Here is an 11260-nt window from a genome sequence, read left to right on the forward strand (position 1 = left end):
TCCAGGCAGCATACAGCTCCTGTGACAAAGAAAAATGCACCAATGTTTTTATGTTGTTTTTATTTCTGATGGTAAAGTGGGAAATCTTTGTATAGAAATGGAATCTTCCTTCCTGAATTCTTTAAATTGTTTCTAAATCGGTTTGACTGTCTCTTTTCAACTTCCAGGACCCTCATTTACATCAAGTGAGATGCATGCCACAAAGCTTTTAAGTTTCCCAATTCTTCATCAGCTAAAAGGGTATACAAAGAAGCAATGGAGGAAGAAATTTTAAACACTGCATTTGTAGCCATGAATATGGCTTTTGGAAACAGGAACAAATGTGGAAGTCTCTGAAAATAATCTTCTGCACTTTTGTTGTGCATTTTTGAAGTGGAAGCGCACAGGCATAATGGGCAGGCAGAGGCTCCCCACAGGATCCCAGAGTTTAGCAGCCATTTACAGGCTGAGTGCAACCGCCTAGTCCTGACAAAAGATTAAAGCATTTGTATCCAGCTTCTCCTTGCCAATAAGCTGCCCACCATTCAGATGTCTGCCCTTTGAGAAGTTGGAGGAGATCTCCCGATTGTGCCCGGGTCACTCCAGTATCTGAAGAAGGCAAGGGTAGCTCCTGCTTCCCCTTCCCAAGGGAAGCCTGCCTGGCCTTCTCAAGAGTCCAGCTCCAAAACCCAAGAAAGACACTCTAAGTCAGGGGTACCCAAGGCCTGGCCGAGGCCTGGTACTGAGTTGCGGACCATTCAGGAGCCCTCAGATAACGGGAAACAGCAAGGCAGCCTTTCCCTCCAGCTATTCTCCCTCCCTCAGGCTCAACCTGGGGGGGCATTTCTTCCAGAGGACCTTACCTGGCATGACTGATAGCTGCTACCCATTCGTCACAGTCCTTGGCATCCTCGGTTCTCAGCTCCAGAGTTTTCTGGTTCTCATGATTGAAGTTAACCGTAAAATAATGCTATAAAAATAAAGAGAAACAGTCTTATTCTTATTTATTTATTAGCAGTAGCAATAGCACTTAGACTTACATACTACTTCACAATGCTTTTTACAGCCCTCTCTAAGCAGTATACAGAGTCAGCGTATTGTACCCAACAATCTGGGTCCTCATTTTACCAACCTCAGAAATATGAAAGGCTGAGTCAAGCTTGAGCTGGTGAAAATTGAACTGCCAAACTGCTGGCAGCCATCAGTTAGCAGAGATCGCCTCCTGTAGTGCATTCTAACCACTGTGCCACTGCAGCTCTATTATTACGTTTATACTGCCCCATCTTTTTCTTCATAAAAACTCAAGATGGCTTAAAATAATAAAATGTATAGAACATAACATTAAAATCAACATACTCAAAATGTTTCAATGGAATATACAAGACTGGCCTTTGGTCTCAGGCCCACCAGCTCCCTCAACTGGAGCCACCAGGCATCCCGAGGTCATCTTTGGTCTGCCAAGGGAGCTATTGGCAGTGATATCCCCATTTATTATTATTATTATCTGAAAGATACAGCCGGATGAATAGGAAAATATGTAATTAAAAGGATTTAAATTTATTTTTTAATAAAATAATGTATCGTAAGTACACAATGCCAAGGAAATGATGTAGAATGTATAAAGGGGCTTCAAATGTAGGTTTTGGAATGCAAACACGAAGGGACATTTTTATCATGCCATGTAAAAAAACTAAAAAGATTTGAATTCAAATACATATTTTGATACAGAGGATTTTAAAAATAAAAATTCAATTGAGGCTAGATTTTTTTATTTTAAGATTAATGGATAAAGCTAGAAAAACATCTTCAGGAGCTTTGGAGAACAGCTTGAGCCCCTCGTCTCTGCGGCAGCCCCTCAAATCTAGGAACCCGCTATCTGGTCTCCCCTGGTCCTTCTCTTCTCTAGCTTCTCTGGCTTTGGGGGTAAAGGAAGCCAGGCCTCTTCTGAAATTATGATGGCTTCTACCAAATTGCTTTTCCTCTTAAGGAGGAGTCGTGTGGCCGTTGGAGGTGAGAAAACAATCACCACTGAAGGCGATGGCATCTGCCCCTGGGAAAAGAGTGGGGACTCTCGGCTGCAGCTTCCCAGACCAGAGGCAAAACATTGCACAGTCTCAAGCTAGATGGGGTAGGGAGGAGGAGGAGGCTCAGGAAACCATCCCTTAGAATCTCTCAGGATATCTCCACCAGGACAGAGGGTTATAGCTTTGATGTGGAAGGATCTGTCCATTAGGTGTAAGCGAAGAAAGGATCAGGCTCCATTGGATCTCATTTTGGGGCCCAGGCCTGGCAGTGAACACCTGGAAGTCTAAAGGGTAGAAAGTCTGACGGGGTTTCTTCCAGCAGCAACATGCCCTTTGCCTGGCTCTGAGGCGGAGAGGGGTACCCGAGGAAGGCGCTGGGAGTGTTTGTCACTCTGCCAGGTCTTCTGAACCCGAAGCAGCCTCCAATACCATCCCTTGGATCCTGAAGGCTTTCAGCCTGAGGTGCCAGGTGGCTTTTATGATTTTCTAAGCCTTCCTAATCGTATCCCCACCCTCACCTTTAGCTCAGAGCCCTCATCAGGAAATGGAAAAAAAGTGGGGCTCTGGGGATAGGTTAGGGGAAATCACAGTAGGCAACAATATATAAAGAAAAGATCTTGTGCCTTGCTGAATCCTAAGCTGAATATGAGCTAACAGTTTGATGTAGTTGGGAAAACGGCACAACCAACCGCCAAAAGCAATCCGGAGCTGCATCAACAAAAGCAGGGCATGCCAATCAAGAGAATGTCATAATTTTTCTCCACAGGCTACATTGGTCATAGAGAATTTTTACTGAAAAACTGACACAGGTTGAGTTAAAGCAACCAAGATGAGCAGGGATTTGGAAGGCGGAATGGCTGAAGGGCTCGCTTGCAGGATGGAGGACTTCGGGCAGAGATGTATCTGAAGGGATCTGATGCGAAGGACCCCAGATGGAGCACAAAAGCTGTTCCCAGTGAGAGGACCAGAAAATACAAGGAAAGAGATTGTGGTGGCCCAAGCCAGAATATCCTGATGTTAAAGAGCTTTTGCACCACGGAAGAGGCTGCCCTGAGAGGCGTGGAGTCTCTGCGGTGCACAGAGGGTTCCTGCCTGGGCATCAGGGAACACAGAATGGAAGGTCTGGAAGGGAACTTAGTGGTGGCTGCTTTGGATCTCCGGGACGCCTTTTAGCCTTCCATGTATGACTGGGTAATGCCCAGTGCCACTAAAATGCAGTTGAAGAGCTATTGCCCTGTTCTGCCATGGAATACCAAATGATTACGAGATTCTACTGCATGCTCTGAGCCTTTGATAGTTTTGAATAAATAGCTTTGATTGGATATTAATTACTGTTTTAATTCTAGACTTCATGGACGTGTCAGCCTGTTGAATAAGCCCCAGTGTTCGGTCTCAGCCAAACGGAGGGGGAGGCCCCAGTTTGTTTCAGGCTGCCGTGTTGAAGAGCTGAGCAGACTCAGGACAGGCTATTTTTAGCTTTCTTTGGCATTTATTCTTGTTGTGTTAATTTTCATCAGGGAAGCTTCTAGCCCAGCAAAAGAGTTCTTGCAGTTCATTTGCTCTCCTTTCTGCAGTCTCCTAGGAAACGGAATATTCTGCATGGCCACAGATCCAATCGATTAAGTGGGGAAACAAGTAAGGAAGCACTTAGCTGCCCCCTTCTGCTTCCACTGCTCTAATCAGAGGAGACCCCAAAATGTAACCTGGGAGGAGATCTTGACAGGCAGAGATTGACCCCGGACTCCCACGGTGGTCAAGGCTGCTGGGTGTTGAGCACAAGGGCCTCTCTTGCCATGCTGTGGCTGCTCTGGGCAATTGCTCACCTGGCACTGTTCACCCCATGTTCCTGAGCTCCTATATACACAGAATAGGGGTTTTGGCATCTTTGCCAAAAGAGGTCAGGGGGCTGCTTGGAAGGATGATGGCCGCGTTCTAACTGAGCACAGCCCACAGCTCTTGCCTTGCTGACATCACAGAGGCATCCCAGAGTGGGATTTCCACCCAATTTACCTGGGCTTTGCTCTGCCTGATTAATGGCTTGAGACCACTTTCCTTTTCCATAATGCTTGGATCCCCTACAGGTCCTGATATGTCTCTGCTTTTCCCCTCCCAGGTCTTTGTGTTCTGTGCTGAGGAAGGAGGTGCAAGAGAGAAAGGGAAGAGCAGGTCGTGGCTCCCTTTGCTGAGCCTAGAAGTGCTGCCTAGATCAACCCAAGGGAGGCCAAAGCTTTAGGTGGCCTGTTTTCACCGACCCTGCCTGCTATCAGACAGCACTGAGCAGTTTGGGGGTAACCAAGGGGTAGAGCTATGCCAAAGGATGGCAGAACTATCTGAAAGTGTGCCAAGTCATGGCAATGGCTCTCATGAAGCTGATCAGCCAGCCTGATTCTGGCCAGGCTTTTGCACTGGGGAGTTTCTAATCCCCTCTATTCCCCTCCCCCACCTGTCTTGCCTTCTTCAAGGGCATCCTGCTGGATACAGTTTCAGCAGCACCCTGGAAACATTGCGGATGAGGCCAAGCAAATGAAGGTTTTCTCATCTAAATATAGCTCTTCTCACTGGTACTGCTGATTATGTGAAGGGAAGCAAATCACAGCATGCATCTATGCCAATGTGTGCAGAGCCTTATCCTGCAAAAGATCTGCCCTTCTTTCTGATCTTAAATCAGAACTGATTTCCAAAATGATGGAATGTGGATCATTACAAAGGACTGCGTGTTTCTGCTCACTTCCAAATATCTCCATGCTTGCATAGGGGACCACTTCTCAAGCAAGGATCCACAGGACTAGCACCTTAACCTACTTGGTAAAACTTCAGCCCAGCAGTCGTTCCTGTACTGGAGGATACATCAGGATACTGCATAGATCCTTGGGGGTGGGTGGGCTGTGGGAAGCATGAGCTAGAGCCAGAGGGAGGAAATGATGTTCCTCTTGCATTCCTAGAGAAGGAATAGCCTTGAGAAAACCTTATTTCTTCAGCCCAAGAGAAAATAGAGGGAGGACACTCTCCATGGAGACTTGCAAGACTGATGGTGTGCATATCCAACCACTAAGTACAACTAAGGAGACTTTTGCAGCAAATGCAGGCTCTGGTGTCTGAAGGAGGACAGCTGGGAACAATGAGTGACCATCTGTCAGGTCATAATAGAGAGCAAAGGCATGCTGGAAGAACGAAAAGAGGTATAATAACAGGAACTGATATGTGTGTCTGTATGCGCGTATCTGGGATGTGTGTGTGAGAGTGCCTGTAAGAAAGAGACAAGAAGGACAGCCAGAAATGAGAAAGGGGGAAAGTATTTTGTACCTTGGAATTCAGAATCAAATTCCAACTCTCACCCCCCAAAAAAGAGGCTCTCAATCTTCAGTTGAGGAAAGAGACCCCAGAAAGGGAGTCAGGTGAGTGGGCCTCTGAAGGGCAGAGGGAGTCCAGCTTCATCCTGCAAAAAGACAGACTTGGAAGTCACTGATTCCCTTCAATGTGGAATAAAAATGAGAGATGACAATAAATCCAACATCTCATGAAACAAGTTTGTCTCTCAGGAGCCCAGATTAGCATTGTGACAGAACAATTTCCAAGATTTATCAAACTGTCAATTTTCTCTTTCTGCTATTCTGTATGGGGACAGATGATACTGCAATAAGAGCTATAACTGCATCATTGTGCAGAATCCATTGTGGATTCTGGAAGGAAATCAATATTCTGGAGTTTCAGGTGGTTTCTCATTCATTCATCAAGGCCTGGAAAGGACAAGGGTAACTGCCAGTTAAACCGACCACTTAGACAAATGCTATGGACATGGAGAGATTGGTTTTCAGGAGCCACTGTCCTGAATGATAGGCTGCATGGCACAAAGAGTAGTTAAAATGTGTGGTGAAGTGTGGCTATCCTAATCAGGATAACTTTCAATTGCATCTTTTGAGATACAACTCCAACTAAAAACCTTGGATAAATACTTATGGGCTGTAGAAAGAGGAAGAAGAGGAGGAGTGGAGGGCTGGGGAGAAAGGATAAGGCAAAGGAACAAAGAAGCTTTTCCACCAAAGCATGGCAATAAAGAAGCTTTTATACTGAATCCTAGAACATACGCCTGGGAGGGACCTTGGAAATCTTCTAGTACAACCCCCTACTCAAGCAGGAGACCCTATATCATTTTGGACAAATGTCTGTCCAGCCTCTTTTTGAAAACTTCCAGTGATGGAGTATCCAAAACTTCCAAGGTTGTCCTATTAAGATTGGAGATAAAACGGCAGAAGAATTTGAAATAAGGATTTGTATCCTGCAGAAATAAAGGAGACAGAATAATTATATAACTATATCTTCGTATTACACAATGAAAATCAAGAATATTTGCTCAACTCATGGCATTATCCAACACCATATAGGAAATATGATCAAATGAGATCATATTTGGAGAGCTGGTAGGATGGCTCTCATGACTGAGAAGGAAGATGAAACTTCAAAAGAAGTTTTAGAAAGAGAGGAGGAGGAGTTGAACTATAAAATCTACAGTACATTTCAAGGAAAAGCATTTGCTGGTGCTGTTGAGAGTACATTGTTTAAAGTATGCAGAATGGTGAATAAAATCAGTGCTTATAAATGTTACCTCTTGCTGACAATTCAACTATGGAAAAAGTTGGAAGTGATTACCAAAGCAAAGATCTTTCCAGACACGAAGTGGTAATGATGGGAGACTTTAACTGCCCTGACATACTGTATGTTAGCAGGCAAACTCTGCCAAGTATGGCCCTTTGAGGAAATCCCCAATTTACTATTTTTCTGGCACTTTTCTCTTTCAGAAGGTAGAAGAAAGCACACGAACTTCAACTACCCTTGTTTAATGGATCAATCAGGAAATCTTACTAAGCCCAATGGATGCAGCAGTAATAGTGGGGTGTGGAACCAAGGAAATCAAACTCATCTTGAAAGTATATCTACCAAGAAAGTGCGTTTTCATCCATATGGAACAATGAGATGTAAATGAGAAGATGAGCACAAGGTGGACAGAAATTATTTAAAAAGGAGATGCTAAAAGTACAGACTATCCAAATGAGAACAAAGGGAAGGCAGCCAAAGGAGCAGAATAGAAAAGGACATGTTCTGGAGAAACAATCACAAGTACAGCAGAAAGATCCAGAATTTTAGAGAATGCATGCCAGTTGCCAAGCATCCAACTTTTGATCATATGATCATGGGGATGCTGCAACAGTCATAAATGTAAAAAAAATGGTAAGTTATTTTTTAAATTGATGTTGTAACTTTAAATGGTCACCAAATGAATGATTATAAGTTGTAGACTACTGTAGAATGTTTATTGGGAAATTTGCAAATAGCTTGATGGATGAAGACAGAGATCAAAGGTGCAGGAATAGGATAGACAAATATTGTTCACATAAAAAAGATGTAATTATACTGATCATAATGACATGGCTGGCAAAAATAAAATGTTAATCTGCATCAACAAAAATATAATTTCCAATCTTCTGCAAATAAAAAGACCACTATAGACAGGTGAACACCCCCCGCCCCACTTGATTGTATGGATTTCAGAGGGCCCTCCTCCTCCTCTGACGAGAGGGGCAAATAGCTGGCAGGCAAAGAAAGGGGAGGGCAGCAAGGTAGAGTGGAGCTGGAAACTAAGTGGAGCCACAAGGACTGTCCAGCCTAGGGGAGAAAGGTCAGAAGCACCTGAGGAGGTCAGATAGGCCAAAGCCTGCCCACTCCTGTTCCAGGGTCTGGGATTTAAGGCAAATTCCAAGGGATGTTAGCCACAATCACCTCGAAGACATTTGAAAGTGGCAGGCATAACCCAGCAAGCTGGGTGGCTTTTCATCCAGGAGGCTTCAGGCGGAATCCCTGCTCTGAGCAGCCAGTGGATTGCCTGGTGTTCCTGATCCTTTGAAAGCCTGCAATTCTTCCCACCAAGAGAAAGCAAAGCCCCTTTTCTGTTTGGAGGTTTTGCTTTCAAACTGGGAGTGGAAGTGAAATGATTGAATTTGTGGTGCTGCAGAAACCCCATTTGGTTGGTGGCTACTGTGAGGCAAAATGTGTGCTATATATAGCCTTTATTGTCATTGTACAAAATAAATACAATGAAATATCTGAATGTGTTCCTGCTTCTGGAATGAAAACAGTGGAAAACAAAGCTCTGACTCCAGGAATGTCTCATGAGTCCATCATGTAGACTGGACAAGCCATGAGGCTATTTCAAGCTTCCCAGCCTTCTTCTTGGTGCACGACTACACAGCTCAGGGTGTCTGGCAATTGAACAGAGCTCCCTCCCAGCCCCCCAGCCCCTCCCTCTGGTGCTACCACCTAATAGATTGGCAGAGACATGCACACAAATGCATGGCTGCATGTATGGATAGGGTACCCACATCAGAAGAGCCAAAATGAGGTGAGAGGGAGGTTTTTTGAAGAATAAGAGATAGAAAGAAACTGTAATGCATTTTCAGGGAATTAGAAGTCACCTGGAGTGTTTTTCTCTGCATCTGGTTTGCCTCTGCAGCAAGAAAACGGAGGGGCAGGGGTTGCTGAGTCCTTCCTGCCTATTCAGCTGGCAGGAGCTCTTTGGCTTTTAACAGAATAACAAAGTTGGAAGGGACCTCAGAGGTCTTCTAGTCAAACCTACCTATCAAGCCAGGAGACCCTATACCATTTCAGAAAAATGGGTTGTCCAATATTTTCTTTAAAACTTCCATTTTTTAAAAAACAATGCTTTCCTATTCACTTAAGCAGAACTGAGATGATGACCCATCATGAAAACTCAGAAATGGTCCCCCAGAACATGTGCATATACATGGAACAGAAATAAGGCTGATTGGAATAAGATCCTGTAACAGTAAATTTTGGTATTGAACTGAGACAGGAAAAGTGCTTTAAATAACCAAGATGTGGAACACTATTGTGTCCATAAAAATCCTGAGTAACAGGTAGTCCATTGTAATAATCTGCAGCAAAGGATGATCTAGGACTTCACAGTTGAGTTGGTTTACTCAAAGTACCCCTGAGAAAGAAGGTGCCAAGAAAGCACTGAGCTTTCTTGAGAACCTCACTGGCCTAGACATCTCCTGCCCTGTGGTTTGGCAACTGGCCACTTGGGCCAGAAACTGGCCCAAGGGAGGCTGATGTGAAGGAAGGTGAGTGTGAATGGCTGCAGATGAGCACAATTTCCCCCTTTCCTCCCTCCAGAAAATCAAGAGGAGTTTGGTGCACTTTCTCCAGTTAACCAATTTTATTAAAAGTCATAAGCTTTCATTGAAGCTTTTAATCTGAAAAGATGTTACTAGACTCTTTCTTTCATTAATTTTTATATCACAAAGACTAGCTGAGCTCTCCTCCTGCAACACCCTCCACTTGGAGCCTTGTATTTTAGTATGCTGACTAATTAACTGGATAGGTTGATACTTAATTTTATAAAGGAACATGCAGTTTCATTTACAGTAATTTATTTTCTGGGTGGAAAGGGAAGCTCCCGCCCATGGAGTCTGCGGTGCTGAAGGGGGGGAGGACCAGCTTCTGATGCTGCTTATTAGGCAGAGGGAGGTGGGGGAGGGGCAAATGCACCTGGCAGCTGCTGAGAGACTCTCCAACATGATCGCCCCTATGCAGAGGAGGACCCCAAAGAGGCTGCCTGGGCTCAGAGTTTCCCAGCCTCTCTCTGCTTCTCCATCCGTGTGCCCCCCTCCCCCCCAAGATGATCCCATCCCACCTGCTTCTCCAGTGCATCCTTGGGCTTGGGTGAAGGTGCTCTGTCGCACAGGCACCCTTCCAACAGGTAGAGGCCAGCCGGCCGCGAACTGGAGTCGTTCTCGAAGTAGAAAAGCATGTTCTGGAGGAGGGCGAACCACTTGGGGTGCCATTTGGTGTTGTCAGAGCTCCTCTTGCTGAGATAGCCCCGTCGGGCCCCGTCCTTCTTGGCCAGCAGCCCCAGGTAGACGGCGTGCCCGTCGTTCAGGCGCAGTGCTTTCTGCATAGTGTGGGCACAGGGGAGCTCACAGCCGCAGCAACTGCAACGTCGTTCGGCTCAGCGGAGCCCCAGCAGGCCGGAGCCCCTCGCGCCGTCGGCCCGCCTCTTGCATGCCCGCCGCCGCCAGGCTCAGCGCGGGCACCTGAGCGGCAGGTTGGACGGACAGCACCGCGGCCAGCACCGCCGCCGCGCTCCGACCAGCCCTCAGCACCGCGGACAGCGGCAAACTGCGGCAGCGCCGCAGCGCCGGGAGGCTGCGCGTGCCCCGCCGGCCAGCCCGGCGGAGAAGGAGCGCCGCCGCTGCCCTCCCGACTCCCGGCCTGCGCCGCCGCCAGAGGGGCTCGGCGGTCCCGGGCGGAGCGGGATGGTGGCAGCCGAGCAGACCGGAGACCGGAGACCGGCGCTCTCCCGACCGGGGCCGGCGCACGAAGCCCGTCCTGGCAACCGCGGCGGCGCGCCTGAGCCGAGGTTTATTTTTAGCTTCCCTCTGGCGCCTCCCAAAGCCAAGGAGCCGGTCGGGAGGACCCTGCCCTTCCCCGCGCCTTTTGCGGGGCGGGACTTTTCGATCAGCCGCGGCTGCCGGGAATGCCGATGCCCCCAGCAGGGGAAGTTCGCCATCCTCGCCTCGGTCCCCCGAAGCCCTGGGTCATCTCGTGGCCGGCAGGCCGTCCCAGCCCAGCGGGCGCCCCGTGCGTCAAAGGAAGGGTCCGGGGAGTAAAGAGCCGTGCATATGCCGGGCCGGGGCGGCTAAGAGTCCGGATCTCTTATCCAAGGGTCAGACAAGATCCGCAGGAAGAGCCGCTAAGCTCATTCCAGTTCAGCCTCCCAGGACGGGAAAAGCGGCGTCCTTTCCTTCCCGCCGGCATCAAGGCCACTTCTGAGGAAGTTGCATTCCTAAAGTCCATCCCCGACTCCCATTTTAGTCAGCCAAATTCCCAGACTCACATCTGACTCAACTATGCAGGCTCCCTCCAACCTCTTTTAGAAAGTCTCCATGGCCTCCTAGGCAGCCGCTTTAGGGCCCCCACTTTCTAGCATGGCCACTGACAAAGCAGAAGGCAGGCAGCCTCACGACTGACCCATTGGCAGAACCTGGGAAACGCCGAATGTCCTGTCCGAGAGAGGCGTCTCTTTCCCCAATCGACTCCTTTCTTCCACCTCTGATCATAAAGAGGGCTGCCTTCGCTTTTGGCCCTTCTTGCAGCAAGGGGATCTGAGTCGGATGGGATGCCCAGTTGGGCAAGAGGACGTGGAAGCAGTAAATTCTCTACCCAGAACACTAGCCAGGTTC

General features: G+C 47.5%; 1 protein-coding gene across 3 annotated transcripts in view; it reads right to left on the reverse strand.

Annotated features, from left to right (window-relative positions):
• RASGRF1 (Ras protein specific guanine nucleotide releasing factor 1) overlaps positions 1-10382 on the reverse strand; it is a 45444-nt gene extending 35062 nt beyond the window's left edge. For 2 of the 3 annotated variants that reach the window (XM_014076082.2, XM_014076081.2), the window contains exons 1-2: positions 9712-10382; positions 843-949 (exon numbers count right to left, since the gene is read on the reverse strand). In XM_014076082.2, coding sequence (XP_013931557.2) covers positions 843-949; positions 9712-9975 — 371 coding nt within the window. In that variant the 5' untranslated portion in view covers positions 9976-10382. Of the gene's footprint in view, positions 1-842; positions 950-1335; positions 1460-9711 lie in introns of those variants that run through there. The other variant, XM_087704419.1, reaches the window with a different exon arrangement.
• Between the last annotated feature and the right edge of the window lie 878 nt (positions 10383-11260).

This window comes from Thamnophis sirtalis, unplaced genomic scaffold (genome assembly GCF_051295495.1).
Source record: "Thamnophis sirtalis isolate CommonGarterSnake01/CBP01778 unplaced genomic scaffold, rThaSir2_p1.2 scaffold_2, whole genome shotgun sequence".
NCBI classification, from domain to species: domain Eukaryota; kingdom Metazoa; phylum Chordata; class Lepidosauria; order Squamata; family Natricidae; genus Thamnophis; species Thamnophis sirtalis.